The sequence below is a fragment of the Salmo trutta genome, chromosome 5 (assembly GCF_901001165.1).
Source record: "Salmo trutta chromosome 5, fSalTru1.1, whole genome shotgun sequence".
Lineage (NCBI taxonomy): Eukaryota > Metazoa > Chordata > Actinopteri > Salmoniformes > Salmonidae > Salmo > Salmo trutta.
In genome coordinates this window covers 167754-186562 of record NC_042961.1, presented here as the reverse complement: position 1 = coordinate 186562, position 18809 = coordinate 167754, and the positions used below count along the sequence as shown (strand labels likewise).

The 18809-nt window shown below is 42.5% G+C and overlaps 1 protein-coding gene across 1 annotated transcript; it reads left to right on the top strand.

Annotated features, from left to right (window-relative positions):
• Positions 1–203: 203 nt before the first annotated feature.
• On the top strand, positions 204–16199 carry LOC115193481 (carbohydrate sulfotransferase 3). The gene is made up of 4 exons (XM_029752163.1): positions 204–790; positions 12321–12541; positions 12913–13092; positions 13602–16199. Exons 2-4 carry the CDS (start codon positions 12462–12464, stop codon positions 14677–14679), a joined length of 1338 nt encoding a protein of 445 aa, XP_029608023.1. The 5' UTR covers positions 204–790; positions 12321–12461; the 3' UTR covers positions 14680–16199.
• Positions 16200–18809: the final 2610 nt, after the last annotated feature.

The window sequence follows — 18809 nt, the reverse complement described above, 5'->3', positions numbered from 1 at the left end:
TTGCTTATGTATCTTTGGAAATCTTTTTTTTTTTTAAATGGGCCATTGCACATTTACGTTGATAAAGAAATACATATGTTTACTGTGAGTGTAATGTTTACTGTCATTTCTGATTGTTTATTTCACTTCTATCTATTTCACTTGCTTTGGCAATGTAAACATATGTTTTTCATGCCAATAAAGCCCTCTGAATTGAATTGAGAGAGGGAAAGATGGAGAGAGGGAGGCGAAAGCGAGCGAGACAGAGAAAGTGGCCCTCTATATTCGGCTATGTAAAAACAACGATGGGTGAGGGGCCAACCTCTCCACATGTGACTACAGTGTCCATTTTTTGGAGGAAGAGCGGCACACTCGGTCACGGTTGGAGTTCTTGCCCTTTCGTTGGGATTAGAGATGTAAAATAATTATTATTCAACCGTTAATGCGTTTTTTGTTTGTTACATATATCTTCCCCAGTTTATTTAATCTCATTGTTGATCGGATTTTTTCCCCCTTTATTTTTCGTGTGGACATTTTGAGATACGTTTTTTTTTATTTCTAAACTTTTATTTGTAAAATGTCAAAGTTTGCTCGCGTGTTTTTGTAGCCTACCTTCGTCTATGGAATCATCTTGGGGATATTAGAAGTAGCCTAACGGACATGGAGGAGTTTATCAACTTTTTCCCACACAAGGTGCCTTTTGTTCGTGAATAAGGCAGCGTGCTTCTGGAAGACTAGACCATGAGGGAACCCATCGAGCGCACAACTGTCGATTAGGCGACTGGTTGCTTGAGAGCGTCAAAATAGAATGGTAAGGAATCCTCCGTTTTAAACCAATTTCTTATTTATAATTATTTTTTATTTTTTATTAAGTTGTTGCTTTAGTGTTTTCAATATTTAAAAAAGTGTTTGATACTTTTCATTATTTGAGAACAAATAACATGGCATGGTCTCTATTGATGATTTATTGATGAAGTATTCCTACTTTATTACTAGCCTATTGACTAATTACTGTATGAGGACTTCCTGCTGTATAAATTATGTACTGTATCCAGTGTGGATGACTAGACAATATTTGTGCTGTATCTCACCTGATAGCCCTTGGCTATTGATTTCTGAAGACCAAACACTATATTTTACTGGCTGGGCATACCTGCATGAGCTGGAAGGACCACCAATGGATGAGGGCTTCTAGGGTATCAAACAACCCACAGTGATATGATACCAGCCCTGCTCTCTGCCAATGTGCCAGCCTGTCAGGATTCAATACAGCCTGGTGCGGCAGGTAGCCTAGTGGTTAGAGGTGGGCCAGTGGCCGCAAGGTTGCTGGTTTGAATCCCGGGTCAGATGGGACAAATCTTTCTAGAAGTGAGCTGGCAACCGGAAGGTTGCTGGTGTTAAATCCTAGATGCATTACCTGCTGTTGTGTTCTTGACCAAGGCACTTAACCCCTCTCAACAACAGCTCCCCGGGCACCCAGTGTGGCAGCCCCTGCACCGCTCCAAAACCTGTACATGTATGTGTATCTTTCGGAGGGGTTGGTTAAAAGCAGAAGTAACATTTCAGTTGGACCTTGTGTGCAATTGACCAATAAAGTAATCTTGATCTTAATCTTAGCCTGGTCCCAGATCCGTTTGTACTTTCTTGGCCATAGGGTTTGGCAAGACAGCACAAACAGATCTGAGTCCAGGCTAGATCCATTACAGAGTACCACTGAACGGCTCTCTGTAAATATGAGACAACCTGCCATAGGGGCATGGGGCACAGCCTCTACTTTATCATGCACGTAGACTAGAGTATCATGCTTTAAATAGCCCTGTGTAATTACAGTATGTTAAGCTAAACGTATGTTGATTGGGTAAGGCAAAATCACCTGAAGTGAAGTTATGTTGCTATACATCTGTGGTACCTATGGTAGCCTAATATACCTGCAATGGTAAACTGTTAATTACTTTGTCAAGGTAAGGTAAAAAAAAAAAAAAAAAACAGCTGATAGCTTCTATTCTGAAATTATTCAAGATTTCACTTGATACACTGCTTTGCACCGCCAGAACAGGTGAAAATAAAACCATATGTTCTTCAAGCTTCACTGACTGCATTAATTGAAATTTCACACAGAGAAATGGTTACAAATGTGATTGTCATGCTGGCTCTTCTATCTTCAGTCCCCTTTCATTACAAAAAAAAAAAAAAAAAAGAAACAATCATATTTGAGCCTTAAGAAGAAGGCATCCATTAAAAGCATTTGTAACATGCTGATAAATGGGGAGATGGTGGTTCCTTCATGAGCTGATCATCAAATGTGTCACACGCCTCAGTGGGTTGTGAATGTTTCGATGGCAGCTCTGTAAAGATGAGCTCTTTCTGACACCACGCTTCCATGGGATAATAAGCTCAGATAATTGGTGTGTACTGGCTTACATTATAAATCATGAATCCATTTGAAAGAAAATCCTTATTTTGTAGATGTTCTTTTGATGGTTTTCACAGTAATCTATGATCCCGAGTGGCACATCGGTCTAAGGCACTGCATCTCAGTGGAAGAGGTGTCACTACAGTCCCTGGTTCAAATCCAGGCTGTATCACATCCAGCTAGGATTGGGAGTCCCATAGGGTGGCTCACAATTGGCCCGGGTTTGTCCAGGGGTTGGCTGTCATTGTAAATAAGAATTTGTTTTTAACTGACTTGCCTTGTTAAATAAAGGTTAAATTAAAAAAAGCTATTAGCTTATGCTATGGGACTTAGCGACAATGTTGTACATGTAGTGTAGTACAGTTTTCCCTGAAGGTAAAAATACAACATGTTAGAGAACAGCCATTGGACCCAACACAGTTACATGGTGTTATTGAACTATGCCAAAAATCACCCGTATGACAAATAACAAATGAACCAATCTTCATCCAGCTATGGGCAATTGTTAAGCAATGGTCAGGAAGCTCTCAATGCATTTCCCTTCTCATTTCCCCTGGCATGTCTCCCATTGGCTGTGGTCTGTGGCTATATGATGATAGCATGTCTCCCATTGGCTGTGGTCTGTGGTTATATGATGATAGCCTGTCTCCCATTGGCTGTGGTCTGTGGCTATATGATGATAGCATGTCTCCCATTGGCTGTGGTCTGTGGCTATATGATGATAGCCTGTCTCCCATTGGCTGTGGTCTGTGGTTATATGATGATAGCCTGTCTCCCATTGGCTGTGGTCTGTGGCTATATGATGATGGCATGTCTCCCATTGGCTGTGGTCTGTGGCTATATGATGATAGCCTGTCTCCCATTGGTTGTGGTCTGTGGCTATATGATGATAGCATGTCTCCCATTGGCTGTGGTCTGTGGCTATATGATGATAGCATGTCTCCCATTGGTTGTGGTCTATGGCTATAGGATGATGGCATGTCTCTTATTGGCTGTGGTCTATGGCTATATGATGATGGCATGTCTCCCATTGGTTGTGGTCTGTGGCTATATGATGATGGCATGTCTCCCATTGGTTGTGGTCTGTGGCTATATGATGATAGCATGTCTCCCATTGGCTGTGGTCTGTGGCTATATGATGATAGCATGTCTCCCATTGGTTGTGGTCTATGGCTATAGGATGATGGCATGTCTCTTATTGGCTGTGGTCTGTGGCTATATAATGCTGAGTACCTCTCATGCATGCACTCAAATGTCCCCCTCGATTAGTCTTTCCATGATTCCTCGTGTCCTCTTCCTTCTGAAACAGCATTGGAGGAAAAGATCCAAGGTCCATCCCTTCTGACCTAATCCTCCAATGTGTTTTGAGGAGAAAGGACGCAGGGAATTGAGAAAAGACGTGCAAGTGACTCTGGGGCTGGTCGGCATTTATTGAGATGATTCATGTATTGGAGGCAGCTCTACAGAGTGGTCACTAGCTGGCACAGCCACAAAGTCATCCAATCTGATTTTAAACCTAACCTTAACCACTCTGCTAACCCTAATTCCTAACCCTAACCTTAAATTTACAATATAGATCATTTTGGCTTTGCAGCTGGCCAATCTAGCGGAACCGTCTCAGTTCTGCCTCCAGGTCAAGACTATTGACAATAAACGTCAACCTGCGACCTACAATTTTTTTTAAATGAAAATGTAACCTTTATTTACCTAGACAGGTCAGTTAAGAACTCACCCACTATACCCTACTGGGTGGACCTATACCCACCCATGGCTGTGCCCCTGCCCAGAGACTTGAAATCCATAGATAATTCTTTTAAATGTAACTAGGCAAGTCAATTAAGAACAAATTCTTATTTACAATGACGGCCAAACCCAGACAACGCTGGGCCAATTGTGCGTTGCCCTGTGGGACTCCCAATCACAGCCAGATGTGATACAGCCTGGATTTGAACCAGGGACTGTAGTGATGCCTCTTGCACTGGGATGCAGTGCCTTAGTCCACCGCGCCACTCGGGAGCCGAAAAAGATCACAATACTGTGATCTCAGGCCAGACGTTTTTTTTACAGTCTGAACTCTGTGAGAGACCTTTGTGTCTGTGTCTTGCGGGGAGACGGTGTAAGACGGAGATGGGCAGAGAGAGATTTCCTCTCTGGGGAAAACACAGACTCAGTGTACTCCAAGTCCACCTTGTGATTACCAACTAGTCCACGTCAACAGTGAGTGCCGGGTCTAGTTCCAATTCAAAACTTTTACTCTAAGTCGTATAACTCATTCACTTTTTGAGAGAATTTCACATGATTTGTCTAATCATTTTGGGAGTTAAGATTTGCAGTCTTTTGGACAGGCTACAGTAGCAGCCTGAGGCAGACAGAGGTTACAACAGGGTGTTAGAACTCAGCCTTCACAGTGTAACAGTGTAGGTTCCGTCCCTCTCTTCGCCCCAACCCGGGCTCGAACCAGGGACCCTTGCACACATCAACAACTGACACCCACCGAAGCATCGTTACCCATCGCGCCACAAAAGCCGTGGCCCTTGCAACGCAAGGGGAAACCCTACTTCAAGTCTCAGAGCGAGTGACGTCACTGATTGAAATGCTATTAGCGCGCACCACTGCTAACTAACTAGCCATTTCACATCGGTTACACTAGCACCAAAAAAATAGATAGGAAATCTGAGGCATCATGGGAATTCAGAAGACAGAAAGGGGAGAACATCAGGGATACTGGGATTTTGGATGAATACATGGATACCATTTTTATAACTCTGCATCCAGTATAAAAGAAGTTATAAGTAGTTTCGCAAGCCAATGCTAACTAGCGATGGCACAAAGGAAGTTAGAGGTAGTTTCGCAAGCTAATGCTAACTAGCGATGGCACCATGACTGGAAGTCTATGATATCTACTATCATGTTAGCAGTTACCATAGACTTCCTGTCATTGCACTAACGCTAGTTAGCAATTGCGTTAACGCTAGTTAGCAACTTCCTTCAAACTGCACACAGAGACGTAAAAATGGTATCCACGAGTTCCTCTGACTCCGGGAAAGTAGATAAGAGTGCTTCATTGCCAAAATCCTGAAGTATCCCTTTAAGTGTGGTTTACTCTTAACAACCGGTCATCTGCAATCAGGCTTTGGACTTGTTAGTCTTTCTTCATTCCATATACTTACATGGTTGATACAGTGTAGAGTACATTTGTTTGACATTTTAGTCATTTAGCAGAGGCTCTTATCCAGAGCGACTTACAGTTCATCTTAAGGTAGCTGGGTGAGACAACCACATATCACGGTCATAGTATAGTACAGTGTGTTACATGACACAGCACAAAACCTAATGTCAAAGGCTATAGTGTCAGAGTGAAAATGTCTAAAATACACCAAGGCTGCAGTGTATTTGGGTCAGGAGTTACAACAAGAGCTTCATCCTCAGCTTTAATGGGAGCTGCCGTCTCTCTGGGGCTGTGTCCCAGTGTATAGTGCACTGCTTTCTCTGATCTGATCTGAAAAAAATACCAATTAGTGGAAAAAAGATCAGAATTGGGCTGCCTGTCTAAACGCAGCCAGGGACAAGTGAATACGAGTCAGTTGTTGTGTTTGAAGCAGTTTGTATGAATCTGAGTGGTTACATACAGTACATGTTAAATGGTTACGAGACAGAGATAATGAGACTCTTGCTGTAATCAAAGGGAAGGTACTACTGAAGGCCTCCGTATTCAGGCAGCTTAAAGCAGAAGTGTGTCCCCATCCAGGCCCTGGAGAAGGCACAGTTACGCCCAAACGTTGGTGATTTACCTAATAAATTACACAGAGTTTATATATACGTAAAGTGCGACTCTCTTTATTTCCATAGCTTATAGTTTATTCGCCGTTAGTCAGCACCTCTACATAAAATTATTTTCTCTGGGTGTGCACCAGCTCATGTTTTTATTCATTTACGAGTATGACTATTCTGCTGTGAATCAAAAATACACGCTCTAAGTTCTCTCAATGTTGTCACGTTACCAAGACATTCCTAAGCTTGTAGAAAGTTTTGTACGTTTGTAGAAAGAGATTTGCAAGTTTAAAAAAATGTAAGTTCTGAGGGAAGGACCTTTTACTCCTGGCCAATCAGTTCCTTCTGCCAAAACCATAGCTGCCTAATCATTGGCTGGATTCTTCCATCAATCAGATGGCTAACAAAAAAATATAGATGTTTTCCCCTCACATCTAAAGCTGCCTGATAAAGCTAGCCAGTTGATAGTAAAGCTAGGGTGAACGTCAGAGGCCAGCTAGCTAACACAATATCAGCTGTCAATGCTATGGCTTGTCTGGAGTTTGTCTGAAATGTACATTATATTTCACAAGATAAACAAACTACTGCCTTGCCTTTACACCAAAACATTTTATGTACACAGATAAAAGAGACGATTACCTTCAAGTAGAACGTTTTGGTTGTGTTTACCTCATCCTCTCTAGCTGATGTGGTTAGCTACTTCCTGAGATTTGATTGATGAAACAATCCAGCCAATAGTTAGGCAGCTATAGTTTTGGCAGAGGGAACTGATTGCTCAGGAGCAGTGGTGTAAAGTACTTAAGTTGTTTTTTGGGGTATCTGTACTTTACTTTACTATTTTATATTTTTTACAACTTTTACTTTTAATTCACTACATTCCTAAAGAAAATGATGTACTTTTTACTCCAAACATTTTCCCTGACACCCAAAAGTACTCATTACATTTTGAATGCTTAGCAGGACAATAAAAATAGTCTAATTCACACACATCCCTGGTGAACATCCCTGGTCATCCCTACAGTCTCTTATCTGGTGGACTCACTAAACACAACCTTCGTTTGTAAAGGATGTCTGGGTGTTGGAGCGTGCCCCTGGCCATCCTTACATGTAAATGTAAAAAATCTATAATTTTATATTGTTGCCGTCTGGTTTGCTTAATATTAGGAACTTGAAATGATTTATACTTTTACTTTTGATACTTAAATATATTTTATCAATGACATTTACTTTTGTTACTTAAGTATATTTAAAACCAAATACTTTTAGACTTTTACTCAAGTAGTATTTTACTGGGTGACTTTCACTTTTACTTGAGTCATTTTCTATTAAGGTATCTTTACTTTTACTCATTTATGAAAATTGGGGACTTTTTCCACCACTGGTCTGAAGTAAAAGGTCCTGTCCTCAGAGCTGCTCAAATCAAAACATTTTTACTTGCGAATCTCTTTCTACAAACTTACAAACTTTCTACAAGCTTATTACTGCTGCTTTTACTTTTGTGTTTACTTTTGTGTTTATTTAACCTTTATTGAACTAGTCAAGTCAGCTAAGAACAAGTTCTTATTTACAATGACGGCCTGCCCCGGCCAATCCCTAACCCGGACGACACTGGGCCAATTGTGCGCCGCCCTGCGGGACTCCCAGTCACGGCCGGTTGTGATACAGCCTGGAATCAAAACAGGGTCTGTAATGACACCTCTAGTACTGAGATGCAGTGCCTTAGACCGCTGCGCCACTTGGGAGCCCCTACTTAATGATCACGGCCTTTTACTGTAGCTGCTGCCAGGGGGACCTCATAAACAGACGTTTCCACAATTATGTGGCCCCAATGGCTCCTTGTTCCCTATATAGGGCACCTCTTTAGGGCTCTGGTCAGAAGCCGTGCACTATGTAGCGAATTGAGTGCCATTTAGAACACAGTATTAATGATCACACTATAGCAACCATTAGAGGGACCTAATAAACTGACCTTTTCACACACACACACAGATGTGCCTTTTGAAACACTTATTAACATACAGTATACATGTTTTAGCCAGCTATACGATTCAAATCAGATGGTTTACAAGTTCTGCCTCATGTTTATACACTTTTCTTGATATCGATATTAGATAGATATTTGAATAGAAATAGACCATAGTGTTATAGGCCTACAGCTGGTTTGTCACAACACCATGGTAGTTGTGGTGGCAGACACATAGACAACGGGTTAACCTGTCTCTTTTCATTGAATGGGCCATTATATCAAACCGGTTCAATAATGATGTACATTTTCACCTCAATCATCACCTCAATCAATGTAGTAGTTGTTACTGTGGGTGAATAGCCACAGTCTCTCGTCATGTAAGATACCTTTTGTAATGGCAGGCAGTGAGTTTAAAGGGGCAATCTGGAATTGGAACATCCATGTATTTTTATTTTTAGGAATGATATAATAGCCATTGATATTTGAAGAATATAACTTCATTTAAGAGTGGTTACATTTCTCCAGCCACATCCTTCAGTTGTTTCCAGAAATAAAGAGTGGTGGGGTGACCGCTTTGGTTTTAGTTTAAATCCCAGATTGCCCATTTCATCTTGGATCATTAGTCAGGGATTAAAGCCAAGCTGACATTATCCCAACAGTAACATTATAGTAATCCTTCAGCAGAATGGGCAGGATATCCCTAAATAGGCCTCATTACATCCGTCTTTGTCTTCAATGGATAGACTCTACTCACTCTGCAAGCCAGGTACAGCTAAGGATGCATCCCAAATGGGACCCTAATTCCTTACAATGGGCCCTGGTCAAAAGTAGTGCACTATAACGGGAATAGTGGTCAAAAGTAGTGCACTATAACGGGAATAGTGGTCAAAAGTAGTGCACTATAACGGGAATAGTGGTCAAAAGTAGTGCACTATAAAGGGAATAGTGGTCAAAAGTAGTGTACTATAAAGGGAATAGTGGTCAAAAGTAGTGCACTTTAAAGGGAATAGTGGTCAAAAGTAATGCACTATAAAGGGAAAAGTGGTCAAAAGTAGTGCACTATAAAGGGAATAGTGGTCAAAAGTAGTGCACTATAAAGGGAATAGGGGGTCATTTGGGACCAATACCAGGTTTCATATCCTGCTGCAGTTCTGCTTGCTCACACTCTCACAGTCTCATAATGGTTACAATTTATGGCCCCGTGACAAGCAGGTTTTCCCCCTCAATTTCTGTTTACTTTTTGCCTCTGTGCTATTTCCCATATATCCCCCTGTTCAAAGGTAACTGTTTTACTGCAGTGTTAGGTCACTGTTTAGGTGCTCAGTCTGGGAGTACTCTGTTGGAATAATGAAAGCCCTTTTTCACTATTCATAGCACCTCCGTCACTCGGTCAGGTCAAGAACATTCTCAAGCCGCCCTCTGCCGGCGGCACCATAGTGGTGCCTTAAGGATCTCTACAGATCAGTGTCCCATCCTCGGGACGGTTGAGCTAATGTGTGCTAATGTGATTAGCATGACGTTGGAAGTAACAAGAACATTTCCCAGGACATAGACATATCTGATATTGGCTGAAAGCTTAAATTCTTGTTAATCTAACTGCACTGTTTACACAATTTACAGTAGCTATTATAGTGAAATAATACCATGCTATTGTTTCAGGAGAGTGCACAGTTATGAACTTGAAAAGTTATCAATTAACCAATTCGGCACATTTGGGCGGTCTTGATACAACATTTTGAGCAGAAATACAATGGTTCATTGGATCAGTCTAAAACTTTGCCCATGCGCTACTGCCATCTAGTGGCCACAATCTAAATTGCGCTTGGCCTGGAATAATACATTATGGCCTTTCTCTTGCATTTCAAAGATGATGGTACTTTGTATTATCTTTTACCAGATCTAATGTGTTATATTCTCTCCTACATTCAGTTCACATTTCCACAACCTTCAAAGTGTTTCCTTTTAAATGGTATCAAGAATATGAATTTCCTTGCTTCAGGTCCTGAACTACAGGCACTTAGATTTGGGTATGTCATTTTAAGCAAACATTTTTAAAAGGGGCGGATCCTTTTGAAGTGGTGATAAGCCCGGTCATTCTGGACGGAGGCTAAATACTATTTAGTCTAAATTACACTATAGTGCCTGGAAATGCAATGAAATTGTTAAAGTAGTCAAATATTTAGCAGGAAATATCTTTGCCAGCATTTTCATGTTGTCAAATTTACTTTAGACAGATGTCAATGTTGTCATTAGCTAGCAAAGTTCTTAAAGAGTAGCAGGCAATGCTGACGTTAGCAAGCTAAAATCCGGTGGCCTCCCCTCAATCTTAGCTAGATAGCTAACGTTATATTGCATCTAATGTTAATCTGGCGACATCAACATTATGACGAAAGGTTTTCCTACTAATTATTTGCCTCCTTTTGAATGTCATAGTATTTACAAGCCACTGTAATGCACTTTTGATGAAATCTTCATCAGTGCTCATTGACGATGCATTGAGTAGAATGCTCAGTCCAAAACAAACGTTCAAAACAATATTGTGACGAAATCAACAACCCATGAATAGCCTGGTCCCAGATCTGTTTGTATTAACTTGTGAACTCCTATCTCCATCATTGAATAAATGATTAGGAGTTGGTAAGACAGCACCAACAGATCTGAGACCAGGCTACAGTACGTCTTTACCAGACAGTGGTTTGTTCCCTGATGGACATGTCACTGAGTGCTCTTGAGTCTTCTCTTAAAATCCCTCATTGAGTGCTGACATAAAGGAGCAGCTGGTGGATTGGGTACCTTGGTGACATACATTACATGGCCAACAGTATGTGGATTAGGCTATTTCAGCCACATCTGTCGCTGACAGGTGTATAAACTCGAGCACACAACCATGCAATCTCCATAGACAAACATTGGCCCATACTGAAGAGCTCAGTGACTTTCTGCCCTGCTAGAGCAGCCCCGGTAAACTGTAAGCACTGTTCTTGTGAAGTGAAAATGTGTAGGAGCAACAATGGCTGTTTCAGTATAACAATGCCCCCGTGCACAGAGCGAGGCCCATACAGAAATGGTTTGTCGATGATTTTGGAATGAGATGTTCAACGAGCAGGGGTCCACATACCTTTGGCCATGTAATGTTTGACAGTATTGGTTTCATTCAAAGCCTAAATGTTATCTTCCTCTGTGTATGGGTCATGTTACAACACATTTTGATGCTATTATCGCCATGTAGATGCAATATGATCGACCTATATTAAATATTATTGTAATAGATTTGAGACAGCGCGATTGAGAGACAGAGAGAGGCTCAGACCTGAGCAAACATTGTTTTACCTCTAGAGGGACACCAGCTTTCAACACTAGCATTGTGGGTGGGTTCTAGAAAACCCACTGTAGCCCTAAAAAAAACACAGGCAGACCCAAGGGAAGTAGCAGATTAAATTCCCCCTGTGAAACCACTCTGACGCTTTCTATTCTTACACCACTGTGATATGAAACGATATTATCGTCTCCGAAAATGGGTCCTACACCAATTGACGGGAAGCTAGCATGACCCATAAACACAGCTATTAAACTCCCACCTCAAACCACCAACATGCTGACTTAGCGACAAGGCACTGATTCATCTACACCAGGCTATACTATAGCATACTGTATGTAGAACCTGTGATACTTTCTCCTCCATTTGACTGGATATCAACAGATTCGTTTTCAGAAGATTTCATCTAACACAACTATACTATAACAATTTATGTAAACTTTACTATAACAATTTAAATCATCTATACTATTACAATTTACGTAATCTCTACTATAACAATTCAAGTCCTCTATACTGTAACAGTTGAAGTCCTCTATACTATAACAGTTGAAGTCCTCTATACTATAACAGTTGAAGTCCTCTATACTGTAACAGTTGAAGTCCTCTATACTATAACAGTTGAAGTCCTCTATACTATAACAGTTGAAGTCCTCTATACTATAACAGTTGTAGTCCTCTATACTGTAACAGTTGAAGTCCTCTATACTATAACAGTTGAAGTCCTCTATACTATAACAGTTGAAGTCCTCTATACTATAACAGTTGAAGTCCTCTATACTGTAACAGTGGAAGTCCTTTAAGGTTTGTGTTGTTGTTTACAGTACTGTAGCGTGAAAGTGTGACAGTTTATTAATGTTAATTTCATTTTGCAGAATGAAGCAGCCGTGTATATGATGGAAAATACAACAACAAACAACAGGCAGCGGGAGTCTGGAGGAGAGAAGAAGATTGGCAGAAGCTATTAAGAAGACATTCCGTGACAGCAGCAGATCCCGGCACAGCTACATCACAGAATGAGGATGAAATACACAATCTCCCTTGTCTTCATTGTGGCACTGGTCATCATTGAGAAGGAAAACAACATTATCTCACGGTAAACCTAAGCCCATCTCTATGATAAACAGTGTGTGTGTGTGTGTGCGTGCGTGCGCGCGCATGTGTGTGTGTGTGTGTATGCATTAGGCCTGTCTGTTGTACTGATCTCCCTCAGATTGGAACAGGCTCACCTTTATTCAGAGTGGTGTGTTTGTGACATTCGTTTCAGCTACTCACAAAGCGGTATCAAGTGTCATGCTGTGTTTTCCAAGTAGTCTGATTGGATGAAGTAGTCATGTTGTCAAGATTTCAATTGCGTAGATTGTTTACTTACTTGAATTGTTGACTTACTTATTCACTGTCTGTGGATAAGATGGTCTTGTAAAACTATAAAACTTGTTGTTTAACACTGCCAACCCTGTCTTCTAGGGTTTCAGACAAGCTCACCCCAAAGCAGACGCCCCAGACCCCCCTCCAGCCCAGTAACTCTGCCCCAGCCTCAGCCCTGGGTCTCCTGAAGTTGAATGGCTCCTCCTTCACTACCCTGAGCAAACTGGACCCTGTCTTCACCATCATGAAGAGACGCCTGGAGAACTACACCGAGCAGAGGTCTGTGTGTTTAGCATGATATACTATTTATCATACAATAAGACAAACAGTCTGGCCTTAATAGCTACATGTACTCCTACATCTACATCCTGTACAGCCAGGAGAGGACTGGCCATCCCTCAGAGCCTGGTTCCTCTCTAGGTTTCTTCCTAGGTTCCTGCCTTCCAGGGAGTTTTTCCTACACACTGTGCTTCTGCCTCTGCATTGCTTCTTCTTTGGGGTTTTAGGCTGGGTATCTGTAAAGCACTTAGTGACAACTGCTGATACAAAAAGGCGTTTATAAAATATATGTGATTGATTAATTGATACTACAGTACCTATAATTCTGTGTGTAACTTATCATGTTTGATCTCAGTAAAGACATTCCTGAAGCTAGCATAATGGTGTCCCCCATCCTGATCAGTATTTGTATGTGTGATGTCCAAGTGGTTTGGAATATCGTTTAAAAAGACATATCCGATCTGATTGACATTGGACAATAAAGTTTTGTATTTTGTACTGTATTGTAGGTCAGAGGTCATAGGGTCAGCAGGAAACAGAAAGCACATCCTCCTATTGGCCACTACACGGACAGGCTCCTCCTTCGTGGGCGAGTTCTTCAACCAGCAGGGAGACAACATGTTCTACCTGTTCGAGCCGCTGTGGCACGTCGAGAGGTCGCTGACGTTAGAGAGCGGCGGGACCAACGCCACAGCCGCCGCCCGGGCCTACCGGGAAGTCCTCCAGGGGCTCTTCCTGTGTGACTTCACCCCTCTGGAGAGCTTTATTGACCCACTTCCTGTAGACCACGTTACCTCAGCCCTGTTCAGGAGAGAATCTAGCAGCTCTCTCTGTGAGGAGTCCGTCTGTAGCCCGTTCGTTAAGAAAGTCTTTGAACGCTACCATTGCCGGACCAGGAAGTGTGGTCCCCTCAACCTGACCATGGCGTCCGAGTCATGCCAGCAGAAGGAGCACAGGGCCATTAAATCCGTCCGGGTGCGTCAGCTGGAGACCCTGAGACCCCTCGCTGAGGACCCTCGTCTGGATATCAAGTTCATCCAGCTGGTGAGGGACCCCAGGGCGGTTCTGGCCTCCCGCATGGTGGCCTTCTCCGCCAAGTACAACAACTGGAAGAAGTGGGCCGTGGACGGAGACGTGCCCATCGACGACGACGAGGTGAGGAAGCTGAAAGGGAACTGCGACAATATCAGGATGTCTGCGGAGGTTGGCCTGAGGCAGCCGTCGTGGCTGAGGCGGAGGTACATGCTAGTACGGTACGAGGATATCGCTAGATTCCCTATGAGGAAGGCAGCGGAGATGTACAAGTTTACCGGGATCCCGTTCACTCCTCAGGTGAAAGACTGGGTGTTAAAAAACACCCAGGCTTCCAATGAGGCTAGTGGAGTGTATTCAACACAGAAGAACTCCTCCGAGCAAGTAGAGAAATGGAGGTTCAGCATATCGTACAAACTAGCCCAGGTGGTGCAGAGGGTTTGTGGACCCACGATGAAACTGTTTGGCTACAGGTTTGTGAACAGTGAGGCCATGCTGACGGACAAGTCTATCAGTTTGATCGAAGAAAAGATTTTCATACAAAACTTTTCATAGACATTTTACAGTAACTCTGAACTCTGCTCATCAGACAAAGTGGACAAACAGATACGATTATGAAGTGATAGTTGTGAGGATATTTATTGGGGACTGTACTAGTATACCACAGAGTAATGTATAAGACCCTTTATAGATATATATTAAATGATAACATGTTACACTCCAGGGTGTAGAAGGAAATACACATTTTTGTGTGTAATAACAATAAATGAATACAAAAACGAGTACTACCTTTTAACTTTTTACAGGGACATTTAACAAAAGAAAACCCTTGTTATATGAGTACTACATGGTAGAAAACAATTGTTATATGAGTACTACATGGTAGAAAAGTTGTTTGTTATGCACCTTTGCCACCTTCTCTCCCCAACTAATTCAAGCTTTTTAAATCTGGTTGTAGGGTGGCCAAGCTTGAGTCCTTGAACAGTTTCCCTGTTGAAGTGTATTTTTGTTCTGTCAAGCAAGCCACGGGTTAATAACAGTAGCTGATTTTGAACTGAGCTGTAGACAAGGGAGTTAAATGAATGGCTTGCTCTGTGTGTGTGGATAGCAAGATACTAGCAGGACATTCCAATGTTTTGGTCTTGTATTTTCTATAGCGTTTACCTATAAAGAAGGGATGTTCTTTCATGTTAATTTAATATATTATTTTATTTGTATTGAGATTGAGAGATTATGGCTATGGCTTTTGCACATGCTACATAGATGGATAGTTTTATCCTCGCTAACTGATGGGACCCCTTACTTCCAGACCTGGGTTTAAATAGTAGTAGAAATCTTTCATACGGTTTTAGCATTTGCCAGGAGTGCCATATGGGCGGGGTTTGCTGTTTTGAGATTATTCTATTGGTTAATAACACCAGCTAAAGTATTTGAAATTATTTTGAATACTATTTGAACCCAGGTCTGCTTCATGAACACATCGGCTAGGTGAGTGAGTATCTGTACATGCATGTTACTGTTTTAGTTTTAATTGGCTGTTAGTGCTTCACGTCGTGGAAGTCGACGGTGAGCGTAGCGACTCATTCTGTAAAAACAGATGTCTTCAGTGGTCCTGTATGTACAGACATTGTGTGTCCCAAAAGGCACCCTGTTCCCCATAATGCACCATAGGGAATAGACACATACATTCCTCCTGCAGCTGGTTTGCAGAATTGTGTGAGTTTTATCAGCAGCTTTCTGTCCTTTGACACAAGTCTCCTGGCTGGTGATGATGGACGAGAAGAGGACCAGGAGACTAAAAGACTGGGTGTACGTTCCAAATGGCATCCTATTCCGTATATAGTGCACTATTTTTTACCACTACCCCATAGGGCTCTGGTCAAAGGTAGTGCACTATGTAGGGAATAGGTTGCCCTTTGGGAGGCGTTATGGTTTTGTCTATATGAATGCCTATGCCTTTTCTCATTCTGGTGTTAAGTTAAATCCTTTGCTTTTCATTTCAGTGGAATTCACTATTGTTGTGTGTGGTTGTTTGGCCTTTTACTGTACAAGTAAATTGAATACTGACAAGTCTACTTTTGTTGTTTCCTTGTTTTGCTGTCAGATGTATTTTAAACTGTAAGGTGACATTTCTTCAAATATATCTTCTATGTGTTGATTTGCTTATTCATATGGAGAAATCTCAAACGGATTTGAAGCAAACTAGCCACGAACACTGGAGACATTCATTAATCCCAGAGCTGGGCTCTCCAACCCTGTCCCTGGCCAGAGCTGGGCTCTCCAACCCTGTCCCTGGCCAGAGCTGGGCTCTCCAACCCTGTTTCTGGCCAGAGCTGGGCTCTCCAACCCTGTCCCTGGCCAGAGCTGGGCTCTCCAGCCCTGTTCCTTGCCAGAGCTGGGCTCTCCAACCCTGTCCCTGGCCAGAGCTGGGCTATCCAACCCTGTCCCTGGCCAGAGCTGGGCTCTCCAACCCTGTTTCTGGCCAGAGCTGGGCTCTCCAACCCTGTCCCTGGCCAGAGCTGGGCTCTCCAACCCTGTCCCTGGCCAGAGCAGGGCTCTCCAACCCTGTTCCTGGCCAGAGCTGGGCTCTCCAACCCTGTCCCTGGCCAGAGCTGGGCTATCCAACCCTGTTCCTGGCCAGAGCTGAGCTCTCCAACCCTGTTCCTGGCCAGAGCTGGGCTCTCCAACCCTGTTCCTGGAGAGCTACCGTCCTGTAGGTTTTCACTCCAACCCAAATGTAGCACACCTGATTATAATAATTAGCTGGTTAATAAGCAGAATCAGGTTAGTTGGAGCAAAAACCTACAGATCGGTAGCTCTCCAGGAACAGGGTTGTTATTTGTATTTATTATGGATCCCCATTAGCTGCTACCAAGGCAGCAGCTACTCTTCCTGGGGTCCGGCAAAATTAAGGCAGTTATACAATTTTAAAACATTACAATACATTCACAGATTTCACAACACACTGTGTGATCTCAGGCCCCTACTCCACTACCACATATCTACAATACAAAATCCATGTGTACGTGTGTGTATAGTGCGTATGTTATCGTGTGTGTGTATACATGTGTCTGTGCCTATGTTTGTGTTGCTTCACAGACCCTGCTGTTCCATAAAGTGTATTTTTATCTGTTTAATAAATCTGGTTAGAGGAGATATATGGTTATATCTCCTCCTCCCTACTGATTGCATAAGTTACTTTTTATTTATTGTATTTCTTTATTTAACCTTTATTTAACTAGGCAAGTCAGTTAAGAACAAATTCTTATTTACAATGAGGACCTCCCAGAAGGCAAAAGGCCTCCTGTGGGGATGGGCGTTGGGATAAAAAAATATATATATAGGACAAAACATACATCATGACAAGAGAGACAACACTACATAAAGAGAGACCTAAGAAGGCGTTTGTGTAGTTCCTGACTGACCTAAGACGACAACATAGCAAGGCAGCAACACATGACAACACAGCATGGTAGGCCACAGACAACAGCACAAAGGGCAAGAAGGTAGAGACAACAATACATCTTGCAAAGCAGCCACAACTGTCAGTAAGTGTCCATGATTGAGTCTTTGAATGAAGAGATTGAGATAAAACTGTCCAGCTTGAGTGTTTGTTGCAGCTCGTTCCATTCACTAGCTGCAGTAAACTGAAAAGACGAGCGACCCATGGATGTGTGTGCTTTGGGGACCTGCTTTGTATGTGGAGGATGAGGGCTGCAGTAGATATCTCAGATAAGGGGGTGTGAGGACTAAGAGGGTTTTATAAATAAGAATCAACCAGTGGGTCTTGCGATGACCAGCGTTGACCAGTTTACAGAGGAGGATAGAGTGCAGTGATGTGTCCTATAAGGGGCATTGGTGGCAAATCTGATGGCCGAATGGTAAAGAACATCTAGCCGCTCGAGAGCACCCTTACCTGCCGACCTATAAATTATGTCTCCGTAATCTAGCATGGGTAGGATGGTCATCTGAATCAGGGTTAGTTTGGCAGCTGCGGTGAAAGAGGAGTGATTACATAGAGGAAACCAAGTCTATATTTAACTTTAGCCTGCAGCTTTGATATGTACTGAGAGAAGGATAGTGTACCGTCTAGCCATACTCCCAAGTACTTGTATGAGGTGACTACCTCAAGCTCTTAACCCTCAGAGGTGGTAATCACACCTGTGGGGAGAGGGGTTTTCTTCTTACCAAACCACATGCCCTTTGTTTGGAGGTGTTCAGAACAGAGTTAAGGGTAGAGAAAGCTTGTTGGACTCTAAGAAAGCTTTGTTGTAGAGCATTTAACACAAACTCTGGGGATGGGCCAGCTGAGTATAAGACTATATCATCTGCATATAAATGGATAAGAGTGCTTACTACTGCCTGAGCTATGTTGTGGTTGTAAATTGAGAAGAGTGTGGGTCCTAGGATTGAGCCTTGGGGTACTCCCTTGGTGACAGGCAGTGGCTGAGACAGCAGATGTTCTGACTTTATACACTGCACTCTTTGAGAGAGGTAGTTAGCAAACCAGGCCAAAGACACCTCAGAGACACCAATACTCCTTTGCCGGCCCACAATAATGGAATGGTCTACCGTATCAACAGCTTTGGCCAAGTCAATAACATAGCAGCACAACATTGCTTAGAATCAAGGGCAATGGTGACATCATTGCGGACCTTTAAGGTTGCAGTGACACCTCCATAAGC